Source organism: Podarcis cretensis (genome assembly GCF_951804945.1).
Source record: "Podarcis cretensis genome assembly, chromosome: 8".
NCBI classification, from domain to species: domain Eukaryota; kingdom Metazoa; phylum Chordata; class Lepidosauria; order Squamata; family Lacertidae; genus Podarcis; species Podarcis cretensis.
This window is the reverse complement of record NC_137177.1, coordinates 49,613,091-49,633,634: the sequence shown is the minus strand read 5'-3', so window position 1 is coordinate 49,633,634 and position 20,544 is coordinate 49,613,091. Positions and strand designations below refer to the sequence as shown.

At 42.9% G+C, this 20,544-nt stretch overlaps 1 protein-coding gene across 2 annotated transcripts in view; it reads left to right on the top strand.

The window, feature by feature from the left end:
• Positions 1-20,544, top strand: part of LOC307222550 (C-signal-like) — a 33,612-nt gene continuing 13,068 nt past the window's right edge. Inside the window, exon 1 of one of the 2 annotated variants that reach the window (XM_079987927.1) lies at positions 1-549. In XM_079987927.1, coding sequence (XP_079844053.1) covers positions 403-549 — 147 coding nt within the window. In that variant the 5' untranslated portion in view covers positions 1-402. The remainder of the gene's footprint in view (positions 550-20,544) is intronic. The other variant, XM_079987926.1, reaches the window with a different exon arrangement.

The following is a 20,544-nucleotide window of genomic DNA, read 5'->3' as shown; positions in this document are numbered from 1 at the left end:
GGCTCAGAAATCAAGGAATTGACTCAAGATCTGCTGAGGCATGGAATGTAGGGTCAAACTCCAAAGGGTAGGCAAATAACCTGCACACTGCACAATTCCAAAGTTTTCAGGCAGTCTCTGCCTGTCTCTTGCTCTCTGACAAGTACACCCCCCCCCCTCCTATTTTCTTTTTCTCCCAAATCAAATCCCCTTTGGGCAAACAATTCTGCTGAATAACCTTGCTTTGACTTGCTTGTAGAGGGATTGTACGCTAAACCGGTTCCTCTTTCTTTTTGTTATGCTGCCAGCAGCTGGCAAAGTAGACCTGGTTTAGGAGACCTGGTTTAGGTGGACAATCATTTGTGTGAACTGCAGCAGAGGAGCTGGGGACTTAGGCAAGCAAAACGTTTCATCCATTAGAAGATGTCTATGCTGAATGCGCGTTCCGTCCTGGTGACTGGGTCCAACCGGGGCATTGGCTTAGAACTGGTCAAGCAGCTGGTGGAGAAAAGCAACAGGCCAGAATGGATCTTTGCCACTTGTCGGAACCCAGAGGGACCAGGTGCTCAGGTGAGCTCTATTTTTTTTTAATAATAATATTTATTCAGAGTTTTGAGAATTACAGAAAGAAAAAGGAACAATACAAAACACAAAAAGGAAAATACAACAACCACTGAAAAAAGAAAAAAAAGAAAAATACATTCACTTAAAAAATAAAAAGAACTGATTAAACCTTTACATAACTTTCTTCCTTTACTTGTTTCCTTGACTTCCTCTCACCTCCCAATTTTGTATTCCAATTTAAATCGTTTTTTCAGCAAATCCTTCCAACCTTATTTTCATTTAAGTAATTTAATATAATATATTGCAATTTAACGTCCTCTCTTTCATCAATTTCATCAACTCATCTTTACTTAGTCCTTTATGTCATTTCAACCAAAGCCACCTAATTTTCTTTTTCCAACATCTTTCTAACAGTCCTTAATTTTACAATATTTTTGAAGATATATTTAATTTTTTTCCAAACTTCTTCCACTGACTCTTCTCCTTGGTCCCGGATTCTGCCAGTCATCTCAGCCAATTCCATATAGTCCATCACTTTCGTCTGCCATTTTTCTCAGGTGGGTAATTCTTGTGTCTTCCAATACTTCGCGATAAGTATTCTTGCTGCTGTTGTAGCGTGTATATAAAAAGGTCTATCCTCCCTTCGCACCAATTGGCTGACCATGCCCAGGAGAAAGGCCTCTGGTTTCTTCTGGAAGGTATATTTAAATACCTTTTTCATTTCATTATAAATCATCTCCCAGAAGGCCTTAATCCTAGGACACGTCCACCAAAGGTGAAAGAATGTGCCCTCAATCTCTTTGCATTTCCAGCATTTATTATCGGGCAGATGGTAAATTTTTGCCAGCTTGACTGGGGTTAGGTACCACCTGTAAATCATTTTCATTAAATTCTCTCTTAAGGCATTACAAGCCGTAAACTTAATACCTGTGGTCCATAACTTTTCCCAGTCAACCATCATAATGTTATGTCCAAAATCTTGTGCCCATTTAATCATAACAGATTTGACCGTTTCATCTTGTGTATTCCATTTCAACAGCAAGTTATACATTCTTGATAAATTCTTAGTTTTAGGATCTAACAATTCTGTTTCTAATTTTGATTTTTCCACCTGAAAACCAATTTTCTTATCCAAGTTGTAAACCTCCCTTATTTGATAATAGTGAAGCCAGTCTCGTACTTTAGTTTTTAAACTGTCAAAGCTCTGCAGCTTTAATCTATCTCCATCCTGTTCCAAAATTTCCCAATATTTTGGCCAGTTTGTCTCCATATTAAGTTTTTTCAGAGTCTTAGCCTCCATAGGTGACAGCCACCTTGGTGTTTTACTTTCAAGCAAGTCCTTATATCTCATCCAAACATTAAACAAAGCTTTCCTGACAATATGGTTTTTAAAGGCATTGTGTGCTTTGACCTTATCATACCACAGATATGCATGCCATGCAAAAACATTATTAAAACCTTCTAAGTCCAAAATGTCCGTGTTTTCAAGAAGCAGCCAATCTTTCAGCCAACAAAATGCGGCTGATTCATAATAAAGTTTAAAGTCTGGCAGGGCAAATCCACCTCTTTCTTTAGCGTCAGTTAAAATCTTAAATTTTATTCGAGGTTTCTTGCCCTGCCAGACAAATCTTGAGATATCTCTCTGCCATTTCTTGAAACAGTCCATCTTGTCCAAAATTTGCAGTGTTTGAAACAAAAACAGCATCCTAGGCAATACATTCATCTTTATCGCAGCGATTCAGCCCAGCAATGATAACTTCTATTTTGACCATATTTCTAAATCCCTTTTCACTTCCATCCAACATTTTTCATAATTATCTTTAAATAAATTCACATTTTTAGCAGTCATATAAACCCGTAAATATTTCACTTTCTTAACCAATGTTAATCCTGTCTCCTTCTGAAACCTCTCTTTCTCAATCTCTGTTAAGTTTTTCTCTAACACCTTAGTTTTCAACTTATTCAACTTAAATCCCGCCACTTGACCAAATTCTTGAATTAATTGCAATACTCTTTTAGTACTGGATTCTGGCTCCTGTAATGTCAAAACTAAATCATCAGCAAAAGCTTTCAATTTATACTGTTTAGCTCCGAGTTGTATTCCTTTAACCAATTGGTCCTTTCAAATCATATTGAGCAAAACCTCCAGGACCGATATAAAAAGCAATGGGGAGATTGGGCAGCCATGTCGTGTTCCTTTCTCAATCTTAAACTCTTCTGTAACTACATTATTCACAATTAGCTTAGCTTTTTGTTCTGAATAGATTGCACCTATACCGTTTTCAAACCCTTGGCCTGCCCCCATTCCCCTTGGGAAGAGAAGGAACATTCTTTTCTGAAGCCCAACTGACATGGACAAGAATCGACCAAATATGGATATCTAGAGGCCTGGCACCGAAGACCAGAAAGGTGGAAATCTGCCCAAAAACTTGCTCCGACCATAATGCAGTAAAGATGGATATGACACTACTACCATCTGGCTCCTTTAGATGGAAGATGAATGACAATTTGTTTAGAGATCAGGAGATTGTCAAAAAAGCCCAAAAAGCTTTAAAGGACTATTTTGAGATAAATTTGAACACTACAGTGGAAAAAAGAACTATTTGGGACGCAAGCAAAGCTGTGATGAGGGGGTTCTTGATACAACAAAATGCTGTAAAGAAAAGGATACAAAATGAGAAAAAAGACAAGATTTTGGAGAAAATTAAAGAACTGGAGAAAAAGTTAAGACTAAATCCGAAGTCACAGCTGATTTTGAGAGAAATTAAACTATATCAAGCACAATATTCTAAATTGATAAACCAGGAAATAGAGTGGAGAATCAAACAAATGAAACAAAGAACATTTGAATCGGCAAACAAATGTGGGAAACTGCTAGCATGGCAGTTGAAGAAGAGACAGAAAATGAATATAGTTACAAATCTAGAGATTGAAGGGAAAAATGTTCAGAACCCTTTGGAGATTCGAAAGTGCTTCCAGAGGTATTTTAAACAACTGTACACCCAAGGGCCGCAAGATGAGGCACAGATAGAACAATTTTTGATAAAGAACGGGCTACCAAAATTGCAACAAGAAAAAAGATTAACCCTGAACTGTAAAATAACACGACAGGTGATTGAACAAGCCATTCAGAACATGCAACTGGGCAAATCTCCAGGGCCAGATGGGCTTACCTCCAAGTACTATAAGACACTGAGAGACTATTTGATACAACCACTGATGGAGGTCAGCAATGAAATTTTGGAAGGGAAGAAGGCGCCGGAAACGTGGAAAGAAGCATTTATCACATTGATACCAAAATCAGAAACTGAAAAGACACAACTTAAGAACTACCGCCCCATTTCCCTTTTAAATGTGGATTACAAAATATTTGCAGATATTTTAGCAAGTAGATTTAAAAAAGTTTTAAATGAAGTAATTCATAAGGATCAGGCAGGCTTTCTCCCAGGCAGACATTTGTTTGCTAACACAAGGAATATTATTGACATTTTGGAACTTTTACAAACAAATATAAATACAAAAGCAGTATTAATTTTTATAGATGCGGAGAAGGCCTTTGACAATATCTCTTGGAAATTTATGAAGAAAAATTTGGAAGGAATGGGAGTGGGACGGGGTTTTGAAAATGGGATAGATGCAATTTATTCAGAACAAAAGGCCAAATTGATAGTTAACAATGTGATTACGGAAGAGTTCAAAATTGAAAAAGGAACACGACAAGGCTGCCCTATCTCCCCATTGTTATTTATCTCGGTCCTGGAGGTGCTCCTGAACATGATTAGAGGGGACCGGATGGTTGAAGGAATTCAGGTCGGAGTGAAACAATATAAACTGAAAGCGTTTGCAGATGACATAGTTTTGACCCTACAGGAGCCAGAGTCTAGCACGAAAAAAGCATTACAACTGATTCAAGAGTTTGGTCGGGTGGCGGGATTTAAATTAAACAAGCAGAAAACTAAGGTATTGGGAAAAAATTTGACAGATATAGAATCAGAACGGTTTCAGAAAGAGACAGAATTAAATGTGGTGAAAAAAGCAAAATACCTAGGGGTAAATATAACATCAAAAAACCTAAATCTATTTAAGGATAATTATGAGAAATGTTGGTCAGAAATTAAGAGAGATTTAGAAAGCTGGACTAGACTGAAACTTTCTTTGCTAGGCCGAATCGCCGCTGTAAAGATGAATGTATTGCCAAAAATGTTGTTTTTGTTTCAAACATTACAGATTCAAACATTACAGATTGTGGATAAAACAGAGTGCTTCCGGAAGTGGCAGAGAGATATTTCCAAATTTGTCTGGCAGGGCAAAAAGCCCAGAATTAAGTTTAAGATATTAATAGATGCGAAAGAAAGAGGGGGCTTTGCCCTGCCAGACTTAAGGTTGTATTATGAATCAGCAGCTTTCTGCTGGCTAAAAGATTGGCTACTTCTGGAGGACACCGACATATTGGATTTGGAAGGTTTTGACAATGCGTTTGGCTGGCATGCATATCTATGGTATGATAAGGTTAAGATTCATAAGGCTTTCAAGAACCATATTGTCAGAAAAGCAGTGTTTAATGTCTGGACAAAATACAAAGACTTATTGGAAAATAAAACTCCAAGGTGGCTTGCAAGGCCCGGAAGAGACTCAATATGGAGGCCAAATCGTCAAAGTATTGGGAAATATTAGAAAAGGACAGAGACAATTGGAAATTGCAGGGTCAGGAGAAAATGAAAAACAAAGTCTGAGATTGGTTACATTATGCACAGATTAAAGAAGTTTTTAAACTTGACAAAAAGCTAGGTTTCCAGGTGGAAAAATCGAAGTTAGAAACAGAACTGTTAGAGCCTAAAACCAAAGTTCTTTCGAGAATGTATAACTTGCTGTTGAAATGGAATACACAAGATGAAATGGTTAAATCAGCCATGATAAAGTGGGCACAGGACATTGGATATAACATTATGTTTGAGGACTGGGAAAAGTTGTGGACTACTGGATTGAATTTCACTGCATGCAATGTATTGAAAGAAAATGTAATGAAAATGATATATAGATGGTACATGACTCCAGTCAAACTTGCAAAAATATACCACTTGTCTGATAATGCCCCTTCCGATCTTCAGGAGGAGGGGGGGTTGTGGGATCACGACCCCGCCCACACTCACTCTCGCGAGGCTGGCGTCAGCCTCACGGGAGACAGGGATTCACCCAATTAGCATACCCTGTGGCGCCAGCCAATTGGCTGGCGGCAGGGGCGGGCCTTCGTAGGGCCACTTAAGGTCAGGGCAGCCCCTGGCTCGCCCCCTTTCTTCCCTGGAGACGACGCAGTTTCCCTCAGCTGCTGGACCACGTGGAGTTATCTCGGAAGAGGCTTGCCGGCAGGGAAGTTTACCTTTCGTTATTCCTTTCTCCTCTAGGAGTGAGCGCTGCTTAATTCGCCTTTATTGCGCTGCTCTCTTCATAATTGGGTACTTTGGCTGAATTTTAATTGATTGGGGTGCCTGGGGGGTGACTGCATAGCCATTCGTCGTTAATTCCGCTAGTGCGTTGCTGTTTGTGTGTGTGTTTATTGTTCCCGTGGTCAGCAGAGGTGCTTCAGAATTTCCTCATCCTTCCTCCTTTGCCCCTTCTCCCCCTCTCTCCCCGTGGTTTGAATGCTCTTTAATCAGCTGATTTTAAACGGTCTCCATTCTGCCCCTTCGTTTCTCCCCCTCCCTTAAACAGCTGACTTTAATCAGTCTCCGTTCCGCCCCTTCGTTTCTCCCCTCTAAACCACGTGGTTTGACTGCTTTTTAAACAGCTGATGTTGAACAGTCTCTGCTTCTCCTTCTGTTATTTGTTATTTGTTATTCTGTTATTTGTTGTTTGTGGACATTGTAATTGCTCCCATTCCCTGTTACCCTCCCCACCAGCTTGTTTAAAGTGGGCATTTTACTTCCATGTCTGCTTGGGTTTTTAATTCTTCCCTGGGCTCCGAGCTCCTTCCCCCACCTCCCTACCCCTGGGGCTGCTGGGGCTGCATTCTGTGGTTGTCATAGAAACGCTATTGCTGTTACTCCATTAAGGAGGCTTTTGTTGCCTGCTGGCTGTTTGTGTAGCCATAGAAACGTCTTTGTGTGCTGGCCGGCAGGTCAATTCACAGCTAATGAGCGATAATTAGGGGCATTGTCTCCAGAGGCTGATCTGCTATACGCTGTTGCATAGTACTGAGTTTGGTTCCTTGTTCCCCTGCCAATCGCCATTTTGGGAGGCCACGTGTGAAGCTGGGGCAGCCATTTTGTTTAAGGGAAAGGGGCTGGCAACCGCATTTAAAATTTTAAATATTCTTGCCTGCGATTTGTTTTGAGTTTATATAGATTTCCCGTGGTTCTAGGCTCTGATACACTCAGGTCTTCTATCAGCGCGCCTCTAAGCCACCAGCAGGGGAGCCCCTGCCAGTGCAGTTCGCTGGGAAATAAATAAATAAATAAATAGACAAATAAATAAATAATAATAATAAAAATAAATAAAAGCCTCATACTTATGCTCCTAACTACTAATCAGTAAAAATCCAGAAGACAATACTAATATATATCACATTTGCATTTGGCAGCTACTGTTTATTTAGCGTTTTGGTGAACAACAAATTTCTATTTTAAGTTACGTTGGTTCCCGTCTTCTGCGGTGGGTTTAAGCGAATTCCTGGCGAACACTGCCAACTAGCGGCAAGAAGTATAATTGCAGCATTTTGTGAAGTGCATTTCAGATCCCTTATTTACAGCAACAGCCAGTGATTGTGGGGCAGATCAGGTTGCCTGTTTCCCATTGCGGTTGTTGATTATAAACAAGAATTATATAAATAAATAAATAAATAAATAAATAAAGATAGATAAATATAATAAATAAATAAATAAATAAATAAGTAAATGAATAAATAAAGAAATAAAATAATAATAATAATAATAATAATAATAATAATAATAATAATAATAATAATAATAAAAATTGTTTTGGTAAAAGACAGGTAGAAAACAATAAATAAACAATAAATAAATAAATAAATAAATTCCCGATTTGCATAAAACTTGACTGCCCCCCCCAAGTCGCTGCTTTTGGCTTGGACATGGAGAGCAACAGCAATCCCCAACAATCTCAGCGTGGTAACGCCCTGGTACCAACAGGCCCTTGTAACCCTCAGGCCATGGCCCAGCTTTTTTCCACGCTGCAAGCATTCTACGCACAGTGCAGGACACCCATCACTCCCTCCCCGAACATAGTCGAGGTGTCACAAGATTGCATACCAGACACCCCCCCCAGTCAGCAGGGTCAGGATGGTCCCTCCACTAGTGCAGCCAGTGTGGTTGAGCAGGCCCCCAGCAGGCCACGGACACGCTTACAAGCTGCCCGAACTCAAAAATCTAAGTCTGGTTCACTAAAAGGCAAGGCACCAGCTAAAAAACCTAGAGCGAGCGCTCAAAGTGCCGGGCCGGCAGTGGCCTCTACATCAGCCCCCCGCCAAGAGGTGGTGGATGTTCCCAGTGTATTTCGGGACAACCCAAGGCGACCGGGCACCTCGGAGGAGTCATCTTCCGAGGAAGAGCTGCCCCCTCAGCAGGTGGCCTCAGCCAGCGACCCGGCCCCCGGTGACGACACATCACGGAGCGGAAAGCGGAAGGCGAAGAAGAAGCACCAGTCCAAGAAAAGCAAGAAGAGGCATACTTCGGACTCCGACGATGAAACAGGTACCTCCTCCTCAGATGGGGATAGTGACGCTCCAATGGAATCATATTGGGGAGAGGGGGAGGACATTGGAGCTCCCCAGTGGGTGCACGAACGGAGGGCCAACTCACACAGGAAGACATTTAATGGCACACTTGATTGGAAGGATGGGGCCCTGGTTCCAGACGTTAAAGTCTCAACCAACGCCGCCACTGACTTTATTCTGGGGAACCACCTCTCTAAGAGGAAGAGGAACAAGATATTGAATGGCAATTATGTAGATATGTTCTCCTTGCTGCCCCCAGCTCAGGTCAAGGGGAAAGGGGAGAAAATTAAGTACTATGGGAAAAGGAGGTACAGGGTACCCCGGGTAGAGCGAACGTTTGAGAATTGGCTTAATGGCTATCAAGTGTTTATGGCTGTGGTGTCAAGTTGCTATCCCAAGAGGGGCGCGCATCTCGTGTCCTATCTGGCACACGTCAGGAGGGCACGGGAGTTGGCAGGAGATGAAGCTGCTTTGGCGTATGATGAAGACTTTCGGAGGAATGCCTCGCTACTGTCTTCAACGCGCTGGGACCAAAAGGACAACAATTGCTGGTTTGACCATGTGGGGCCCAATATCGAGAAGAAAGCCACCCAACAGCCAAAATTTGGTAAGGTGGAGACCCAACGCCGTAGGCAGTGCTGGGACTTCAACAAGGGTACCTGTCAGCGCGTTAATTGTAAGTACTTGCATGAATGTGATAGGTGCTTAGGCAGCCACCCTGCAGTCAACTGCTTCAAAGGGAGGCAGCAGCCCTTTCGGGGAGGCAGGGGTCACCTCGCTCGGGGAAACAGGGGTGGCTCCGTCGGACCAGCAGCCCCCGCCCAAGGGCCAGCTGGGGCTCATTTCTAACATCTCCCTAGGCCTCGCGTGCTCTCCGATAAAATTGGAACCCTTGAGAGCATTGCTAAAGTTCTATCCAAATAGATGTGCAGCCCACCTACTGGATGAAGGGTTTTCTGAAGGTTTTAGAATTCCGGTTGCCTTCACACCCAATTCCAGTTGCCCCCCTAACCAGAAATCAGTCTTGGAAAGGCCTGACATCGCGTTTAAAAAGATACAGAAGGAGGTTACAGCCGGCAGGGTGGCCGGTCCATTCGCAACTCCGCCTATCGAAGGGTTTCATATCTCCCCGCTTGGTATTGTCCCAAAGAAGGCCCCCGGCGAATTTAGAATGATACACAACCTGTCCTATCCCAAAGGAACCTCGGTTAATGACGCCATTCCCCAAGAGATGTGCACGGTGAAGTATTCGTCTTTCGATCAAGCTGTGCGGTTGGTGCGGAGCTTTGGCAGGGGCGCCTTTTTGGCAAAATGCGACATTGAGTCAGCATTTCGCTTACTTCCGGTTCATCCGGAAGACTACCGCTGGTTGGGTTTCAAATTCCAGGGAGCTTACTTCATTGACAAAGCTATGCCCATGGGTTGTTCTATTGCCTGTGCTGCATTTGAGACTTTCAGCACATTCTTGGAATGGGCCCTAAAGTTTAGAACTGGCTCTCTAGGGGTGGGTCATTATCTCGATGATTTTATTTTGGTGGCAAGTGATGCAGGGGAGTGCAGGTCCCTCCTCCTGGCCTTCGAGTCCTTAGCTAGGGAGCTGGGGGTCCCTCTGGCAAGCGAGAAGACCGAGGGTCCGGTCACTACCATGACCTACCTGGGCATTGAACTTGATACCGTAGCCCAAACCTCGCGCTTACCGGCGGAAAAATTGGTTACCTTAAGAGAGCTTATCGGCCAAATGCTGCCCCTAAAGAAGGTCACCTTGAGGCAAATTCAATCCCTCCTGGGGCACCTCAACTTTGCCTGCCGTGTAATTTCCCCCGGTCGTCCTTTTTGCGGCCGCCTAGCAAAGCTGTCCACGGGCTTACGGTCACCCCATCATAGGGTACGCCTTTCCAAGGCAGTAAAGTCAGACCTCCTTGTTTGGTTGCAATTCCTGGATGGTTTCAACGGCATATCGCTTTGGCAGGATAGTTTGGCGCTGCAGTCTGATTTCCAAATACATTCGGATGCGGCTGGGTCCTTAGGTTTTGGGGTCTACTTCAGGGGCCAGTGGTGTGCCCAGCACTGGCCTCCCTCCTGGCAAGGCAAACCGATACTACGTGACCTGACATTCTTAGAATTCTTTCCCATCGTTGTTGCAATTCATTTATGGGAAGACCAGTTCAAAAACCATAGGGTTTGTTTCTGGATGGACAATCTATCGGTCGTGTCAGTTTTGAATAAACAGTCATCACGCTCACCCAGAGTAGCGTCCCTTTTACGGTACTTTGTCCTTAACTGCTTGCGCTTGAACCTTCACGCTTCAGCCAAGTTTGTCCCTGGTATTGATAATAACATCGCGGATGCTTTATCTCGTTTCCAGATGGAACGCTTTCGCTCATTGGCGCCGGATGCGCAGCAGCAGCCGCAACCATTCCCGGAGCACCTCTGGAATATTGGCAACGAGAAGCAATAAAGGGAGTATTGTCTGCGCTAGCGCCCTCTACCCTGAGATCGTATAATAAGGCATGGCTAGACTTCACATCCTTCCGCATCAGAAAGGGACGGTCCAAGCCAGGCAGGCCACCGTCCAAGTCTGAAGTCATAGAGTATTTGGTCCATCTTAGAGATCTTGGCCGGGCCCCCAAAACCCTCAATATTCATTCAGCGGCTATATCCTTCTTTTCTAAAACTCTATTTTCGGCGGATCCCTGTTCGCATTTCGTGGTGCGTAAGATGCTTGAGGGCTGGCGCAGGGCCAGGCCTCAAGGCCGGGACAGAAGAAGGCCAATAACTTTAGATATACTCACCCAAATCCGTAGGAAGCTGAGGGCCCTGTGCTGGTCAAGATATGAAGCAAGATTATTTTCAGCAGCGTTTTCTTTTGCATTTTTTGGCGCCCTACGCATAGGCGAAATGGTCTGTGAGGACCGCGCAGCCTCTAGGGGACTATTGCTGGAGGACGTAACTGTGGGTAGTTCGCATGTAATGTTAAAAATCCGTAGTTCTAAGACTGATCAGCTTGGCAACGGAGCCTTGGTTCGCCTGCAGGCGACTCAAAAGGCGGGCCCTTGCCCTGTAAAGGATGCTAGAAAATACATGTGTGTAAGACCAGAATCTCGGGGCCCCTTTTTCTTGCATTCCGACGGTTCCTCCCTCTCAAAGCAGCAGTTCACCAGGGTCTTGCGCAAAGCAATTGCCGCCATCGGGCTTCCCCAAGAGGAGTACGCCGTGCACTCCTTTCGCATTGGAGCAGCGACCACCGCCGCCCATATGGGCTTACCGGCGGAAAGAATTATGGACATGGGTCGATGGAAATCTAACGCATACCAGGGTTATATCCGTAAGCCCTTCTAAATTCCCCTCAGCTTTCTCCCCGGGCACTCCTCCTGATCCGGTTCTTCGATTCTCTCTTTTCAGGTACTGGTGTGGTTCGACTGTGGATCCTCGGCCACAGCATCGTATATTGGGCAAAGCGGCGCACCGAACAAAGGGGCTGGGATAAGGAGCTACGGCTACCCAGCAGGGTCAAATTGTCATGGATCACTAGGAGGGGTATGCATTGGGAAGAGTTTTTCCCAGTCGTATCCAAAAAAATCGCTGCCGAGGGCCCACCCAGTGCCATGGTCATCCAGCTGGGCGAGAACGACTTGGCGTATAGGAAAGGGGTTGACTTGATATGGAACATTATCAATGACTTGGAATTGTTGAGGGCATCCCATGAAAACATTACAATAATTTGGTCATCTTTGCTGGAAAGGCGATTTTGGCAGGATGCAAAGAAACCTGTGGCTGTGAACAAAGCTAGGAGGATTGTGGAGCACACGGTGGCTCGTAGAGTGGCCGCATGGGGCGGTCGGGTCATTCAGCACCCATGCATACGGTTTGACAAGGAAATGCTTTATCGCTGGGATGGCGTGCATCTATCTGATGCTGGCAATGATATTTGGTTGGCAGATATTTTTCAAGGCGTTAGGGATTGGTTACAGGTCTGAGGGTATTGGCGGCGAGCCGACTTGCGGCTCGGTGGCGGTAGGCATTGGCCGGGGTATTATCATGCAGATGAGGTTGGGGGGGAGGAACGCCATCACCTCCCCCAATGCTTGAAGGGTAGTTCGTTAAAGGACTCCGAGGGGCGACGCCTCGTCCGAAACCTACGGAGGCTAGGGCCTAAAGCGCGCCCCCGAGCGGTAACCCCTCGGGGAGCGCCTAGGGATATGCATCTCGGGTGGCTCCCCCTGTTGGTGTTTAACCCTTCCCGGTCAGACCGGATAGTCGGTTAGGGCCAATGCCTAAAGCCAATACCCTTCTTTCCTGTAATCAATAAAGTTGTGGCCATTTTCGCCCATTAACCTAAAACTCTGTGTCCGTTGTCTTCATTTATTCCACCTGTGGGGGGGAGGGAATAGCCACACAACGCCCCTTCCGATCTTCAGGAGGAGGGGGGGTTGTGGGATCACAACCCCGCCCACACTCACTCTCGCGAGGCTGGCGTCAGCCTCGCGGGAGACAGGGATTCACCCAATTAGCATACCCTGTGGCACCAGCCAATTGGCTGGCGGCAGGGGCGGGCCTTCGTAGGGCCACTTAAGGTCAGGGCAGCCCCTGGCTCGCCCCCTTTCTTCCCTGGAGATGACGCAGTTTCCCACCCACCCGCCCTTTAGGTTTTGCCACTGACCTTGCTATGGGCTTCGGCTGGTCGCCGCAAGGGGCCTGGTAGGAGTTTTTCCATTTGGCTAATTGGCTGGTTTTGTGAGCCACTTGGTTTTTTCGCCTACCTCGTAGCAAATCGTCACAACTCCCTCGGTTTGGCGGTAGGCATTGGCCGGGGTATTATCATGCAGATGAGGTTGGGGGGGAGGAACACCATCACCTCCCCCAATGCTTGAAGGGTAGTTCGTTAAAGGACTCCGAGGGGCGACGCCTCGTCCGAAACCTACGGAGGCTAGGGCCTAAAGCGCGCCCCCGAGCGGTAACCCCTCGGGGAGCGCCTAGGGATATGCATCTCGGGTGACTTCCAGTCGGCGCCAGCGCTTAATGGCGGTCCTAGCCTCGAGCTCCGAGGCAGGACTGCTCCGCTAGTTCGGGTCCGACCCGCTACGGCGAGCGGGGGACCCCTAAAATCACAGGCGCGGAGCCTGTGAACAAAGGAGATTCGGTGGGCACCTTTCGCGCCCCCCGGTACGGTGAAGGAGCCTTTTTAAAGGCTTCGGAGCGGCATCGGGGTAAGCGCGGTGCTGAGAGTCGTCACCCAGCTAGCGGAGTGAAGCCGCGTCGCCATGAGCGGAGAGCGCCGATTCCTTCCTGCAACTGAAAATTGACTACAACACCCGTGAGTAAGATCGAGAGATTGACGGGACATTAAAATTGGAAATTTGGCTGAAAACGGGAAAGGCATAAACTAAGGAAGTCTGCCTCCCCGGAGCTGCATGATAAACAAAGCAACGAAAAAGCAAGCTGCATTTGAAGGGAAAAAAAACTTTCTTTTTTTAAACTGTCAAACCTGACATCGGACTTAAACTTCCCCCCCGACAGGCAGGAGAAGGGGGGAAGGGATTTGGACATTGATAACCTGCTGAAAATTAACGGGAAAATAAGACCTTTCACTGCCAAATTCCCCAGGTCGGGCTGCCCAAACAAGGCACCGGGAAGTGAACTGTCATATAAATCTGTGCAAAGTGGGGATTTGTCTGAAACAAAGTTACTGGACTTTAATTTAGCCTGCTGCATTTTTGGTTACATTGAAAGACTGAGAATTTATAGTGGGGACTTTGGAAATTGTTGGCTACTGTTATGCTTCCTTGCCCCTTTGTTTCTCCTTGCTATTTGGATACAATTGAATGCTCCCTCTAGAGGGTCCCAAGTGAAATTGTTGCACTGAAAAAGAAACAGTGGGATTTTCCACCTGGAAACTATTTCTGTGAGAACGACCTTGAGGATATGAGTGGCCCAACAGAAGAGATAGTAACAAGGCTCAAAGCAAAGCAATCTCAGAAGAAAAGGGGCTCAATATCAGGCACAACACCAGCTGCACAGGAAAAAGCAGCAACAGCTTCTATGGATCCTATGACACAGGCACTCCTTAAAATAAACCAATCCTTGGAAGCATTGACAAAGCTGTCGACAGAGAATTCCAAAAAATTGACAGAGCTGACAGCAAGATTGGACGTAAATACAGCCAGCGTAACGTCTAACACAGATTCTATAAATAGATTAATTCAAGAGAGCTCTGAAACATGAAAGATTGCGGAAAGTGCAAAAAACACTGCAGAGGAGACAAGGGAAAAGTTTGGGCCCATCATTAAAAAAGTGAATGAGCATGATGCAACCCTCTCTGTACTGGAACTTCAGAGGAAAGAGAAAAATTTAAAATTAAGATTGGTTCCTGAAAGGGAAGGGGACAGCCTTGTGGAATTCCTTACAGAGAACTTCATAGCTTTCTGGCAAGAGGAATGGGCCGAAGATGATGAATTTGAGATAACAACAGCCTTTCGACTGGGCAGGAGGCAGGACAAGAAACCAAGGGATTGTCTTATTACACTGAGATCAAAGGAAGAAAGAGATAAAATACTGAACCTACACTATCAAAAGCCACTGGTGATCCAAAATAGTCAAATACAGATCTTTAAAGACATCCCCAAATATATCTTAGAGGTGAGAACCCTCTATAAAAATTTGGTTGACCTGCTGAAGAAAAATACCATACCATTTAGATGGGAGTTCCCACAAGGACTGTCCTTCAACTTTAAAGGAAGGAAGATCAAAATAAGAACAATTCAGGATAAAGAACAGTTTCTGGAGAGATACGTGGAGGACTTGCAGAAAGGAACTGTAGAGGAGAAAGAACCACCTGACATAGCAAATTTATCATTTGGACTTTTACCACCACCATCGGAGGAAGAACAGAAGCTTGGAGCAGTTGGAGGAACAGGCACTTAAATACAAAATGTCTCTGCAACTTCTTAGCTGGAATTGTAACGGCTTGAACCTTCCTCGGAAAAGACTTCAAGTTTTCCACATTTTGAAGAGAGAACAATTAGATTTAATATGTCTACAAGAAACCCATATTGCCAGGATACACAGGAAATTATTGATAAATAAGAGGCTTGGACAGGAATTCATCTCATCAGACAAAGTGAAGAAAAGAGGTGTGGTGATCTATGCAAAGGAAAAGTTGATTCCAAAATTGATATTTAAAGATGAACAAGGAAGGTACCTGGCAATTGAAATACAAATTCAAGGAGAAAAGATTTTGATAGTCGGAGTATACGCCCCAAATGAAGGGAAGGCCGAATTCTTTAAGAAGCTGCATGAGACACTAATCGACTTTATAGACTATAAAATCGTAATGATGGGAGATATGAATGGAGTTGTCTCAACAAACATGGATAAAGCACAGAGACAAGTGATTTCAAAAGAAGGGAGACTACCAAAGACTTTTTTTGAAATGACCGAAACTATGGATTTGATTGATATTTGGAGAACAAGGAACCCTCTTGAGAGAGAGGGAACTTTCTTCTCTGAGGCAAAAATGACATGGACAAGAATAGACCAAATTTGGATTTCTAGCAGCCTGGCGCAAAGAACAAAAAAAGTAGAAATCTGCCCAAAAACCTGCTCCGACCATAACGCTGTGAAGATGGAGATGAAACTAACAACAACTGGATCCTTTAGATGGAGAATGAATGACACCCTATTTAGAGATGAAGAGATTTATAAGAAGGCCCTTAAAACATTAAAAGATTACTTTGAGATAAATTTGAGAACAGAAGTGAAGAAAAGAACAATTTGGGACGCAAGCAAAGCCGTGATGCGAGGTTTCCTAATTCAACAGAATTCTATAAAGAGGAAGAAACAAAATGAGAGGAAAGAAAAAATCTTAGAAAAAATAAAAGAAGGAGAGAAGAAATTGAGGTCTAAACCAAAGTCTCATGAGATCTTGAGAGAAATAAAGTTTTACCAGATGCAATACATGGAGCTTATGAATCAACAGATAGAATGGAAGATAAAGCAAATGAGACAAAAGACTTTTGAATCAGCGGATAAATGTGGGAAACTCCTGTCATGGCAATTGAAAAAAAGGCAGAAATTGAACACTGTGACAAGTCTAGAAATGGATGGAAAAAGTATCCACAAACCTAATGAGATAAATAATTGCTTTCAAAGTTTCTTTAAGAAACTGTATGCACAAGGGCCAGTTAACGAACATGAAATAGAAGAATTTATTAAAAAATATGGTCTACCAAAAATTTCAGAACAAAGCAAAAGGATCTTAAATGAGAAAATAACAGAACAAGAAATAGAGGGTGCCATTCAAAACATGAAACTGGGAAAATCACCAGGACCAGATGGCCTGACGGCTAAATACTACAAAGCGCTGAAAGAATGGTTGATACAACCACTGAAGCAAGTTTGCAATGAAATTCTGGAGGGGAAAAAGGCACCTGAATCGTGGAAAGAGGCTTTTATTTCACTAATACCAAAAACAGAGACTGAGAAGAACCAGGTTAAAAACTACCGCCCTATATCTTTACTTAACGTGGATTACAAAATTTTTGCAGACATTTTGGCAAAAAGATTGAAAAGAGTGTTGATAGAGGAGATTCATAAGGACCAAACAGGCTTTCTCCCAGGGAGACATATGTCAGACAATGTGAGGAACATTATAGACATTTTGGAGTTGTTAGACGTTGATATTAACAGGAAGGCAGTTCTGATTTTTGTGGATGCGGAGAAAGCCTTTGACAACATCTGTTGGACTTTTATGAAAAAGAATCTCCAAGGGATGGGGGTAGGCCAAGGTTTTGAAAACGGTATAGGTGCAATATATACTAAACAAAAAGCTAAGTTAATTGTAAATAATGTGGTAACAGAAGAAATAGTTATAGAAAAAGGTACACGGCAGGGATGCCCAATATCCCCTCTGCTTTTTATATCAGTCCTGGAGGTTTTGTTAAATATGATTAGAAAGGACCAGTTGGTTAAAGGAGTTCAGGTCGGAGTTAGACACTACAAACTAAGAGCATTTGCAGATGACCTAGTATTGACCCTGCAACAGCCAGATACTAGCACTAAAAGAGTATTAGAACTAATTGAAATATTTGGTCGAGTAGCAGGTTTTAAATTGAACAAACAAAAAACGAAAGTGTTGGAGAAAAATTTAACAATGGAAGAAAGAGAGAGATTTCAGAATGAAACAGGCTTGGAAATAACGAAAAGGGTAAAATACCTGGGGATAAACTTAACGTCCAAGAATGTGAACTTATTTAAAGATAATTATGAAAAATGTTGGTTAGAAGTAAAGAAAGATCTGGAAATATGGTCAAGGCTGAAACTTTCCTTGTTAGGCCGAATCGCTACTATTAAGATGAATGTATTGCCTAGAATGTTATTTTTATTTCAGATGCTGCAGATTTTGGACAAGATGGACTGTTTCAAGAAGTGGCAGAAAGACATATCAAAATTTGTCTGGCAGGGCAAAAAGCCCAGAATAAAATTTAAGATTTTAACTGATGCAAAGGACAGAGGGGGGTTTGCCCTGCCGGACTTAAGACTTTACTATGAATCGGCAGCTTTTTGCTGGTTGAAACACTGGCTACTTCTTGAGAACACGGACATTTTGGATCTGGAAGGGTACGACAATAGTTTTGGTTGGCATGCATATTTATGGTATGACAAGGGAAAGGTGTATAAAGGATTTAAAAACCATATTGTAAGGAAAGCACTGTATAATGTTTGGATCCGATATAAAGATCTGTTGGAAAACAAAACCCCCAGGTGGGTGTCACCAATGGAAGCGAGGGAAGTAAAAAAACTTAATATGGACTCTAAATGGCCAAAATATTATGAAATTTTAGAATGTGATGGTGAAAGGGTTAAACTTCAGAGTTATGAGAAATTAAAGCCCAAGGTTCGAGATTGGTTGCATTATTATCAGATAAATGAGACATTCAAACAGGACAGGAAAATAGGATTCCAGAAAGAGAGGTCAAAACTAGAAACAGAATTGTTGGAACCCAATACTAAGAACTTATCAAAAATGTATAACTTGCTGTTGAAATGGAATACACAGGATGAAACGGTGAAATCAGCTATGATTAAATGGGCACAAGATATCGGTCATGATATTATGTTTGCTGACTGGGAACAGTTATGGACCACCGGTATTAAATTTACTGCATGTAATGCTTTAAAAGAAAACATTATGAAAATGATCTATCGGTGGTACATGACCCCAGTCAAGCTTGCAAAAATTTATCACTTGCCTAACAATAAGTGTTGGAAATGTAATGAGACTGAAGGCACTTTTTACCACCTTTGGTGGACCTGCCCAAAGATTAAAGCTTTCTGGGAAATGATCTATAACGAAATTAAGAAGGTCCTTAGGTGGACTTTTCCTAAGAAACCAGAGGCTTTTCTCTTGGGCATGGTTGGCCAATTGGTGTTAAAGAAGGATAGGATTTTCTTTATGTATGCCACTACAGCAGCAAGAATTCTACTGGCAAAGTATTGGAAGATGCAAGAACTACCTACTCTGGAAGAATGGCAAACAAAGGTGATGGACTTTATGGGACTGGCTGAGATGACGGGCAGAATCCGCGACCAGGGGAAGGAGACAGTGGAAGAGGACTGGAAGAAATTTAAAATATATCTTAAAAACTATTGCAAAATTGAGGAATGTTAAGATGTCAGGGGCTAAGAGGTAGAGAATTGCAGCAGTAACTAAAAAAACTAAAGGAAATTTTATGAAAGGGAATTAAGACAATTGACTAAAAGGTTGCTAAAGAATCACTAAACAAGGATGCAGAGATGGGGAGGTATGGGGAAGTCAAAAGAAAGAAGGGTATGAAATGATGATTTTGAAGTTATATTGGTTTAATTGCTTTGTGTGTTTTGATTTTCTTGTTTTTCTTCTGTTTGTCTTGTTTTGTTTTTATTATGTGTTTGAAAAATGAATAAAAATTATTTTAAAAAAATAAAATAAAGCGCGCCCCCGAGCGGTAACCCCTCGGGGAGCGCCTAGGGATATGCATCTCAGGTGGCTCCCCCTGTTGGTGTTTAACCCTTCCCGGTCAGACCGGATAGTCGGTTAGGGCCAATGCCTAAAGCCAATACCCTTCTTTCCTGTAATCAATAAAGTTGTGGCCATTTTCGCCCATTAACCTAAAACTCTGTGTCCGTTGTCTTCATTTATTCCACCTGTGGGGGGGAGGGAATAGCCACACAACAAATGTTGGAAATGTAAGGAAAATGAAGGAACATTCTTTCACCTTTGGTGGACTTGCCCTAGAATGAAGGCTTTCTGGGAAATGATATATAATGAGCTGAAAAAGGTATTTAAGTATACCTTTCTTAAGAAACCAGAGGCCTTCCTTTTGGGTATTGTCGGCCAAGGGGTGTTAAAGAAGGATCGAACTTTTTTCTTGTATGCAACAACAGCAGCAAGGATACTTGTCGCTAAGCACTGGAAAACCCAAGATTTACCCACACTGGAAGAATGGCAGATGCAACTGATAAACTACATGGAACTGGCTGAGATGACTGGCAGAATCCGAGACCTGGGAGAAGAAATCGTAGAAGAGGACTGGAAAAAATTTAAGATCTATTTGCAAAAATATTGTAAACTGTATGAATGTTAAGCAGGATGCTTGATTTCAGACAAATTGGCACCACTAAAACAGATGAAATGAATTATGAGGATAAGTTAAACACAAGATAAAACAAACTTTTAGATAATTATTAGGTTAAGTTGAAAATTTTTTAAGAAATGGAATAATTGTATCTAAAATTTGAAATATATTATTGAAAAATCAGACAGTAAGGATGGAGATAAGGGGATAAATTGTTGCTTTAATATTATTAAATTAGAAGGCAGAAGCATGAGATGTGAGGAAGTCCAGAGGTGATAAGAAAATATGTCATGACATGTAATGTCTTTTGTTTGTTTATTTATTGTAATTGGAAAACCTTTTAATAACTATTTTATATAAAAAAAAGAAATATTGTCAAAGGCTTTCTCCGTGTCCACAAATATCAAAACTGCTTTAGTATTGATATTCACTTGTAATTTTTCTAAAATGTTAATTATATTCCTTGTGTTATCTGACAAATGTCTCCCCGGGAGAAAGCCCGCTTGGGCTTTATGGATTTCTTCTACCAATACCTTTTTAAATCTTTTAGCCATAATTTCTGCAAAAATTTTGTAATCCACATTAAGTAAAGATATGGGACGGTAGTTCTTAAGCTGTGTCTTTTCCGATTCTGTTTTCGGTATAAGTGTGATGTAAGCT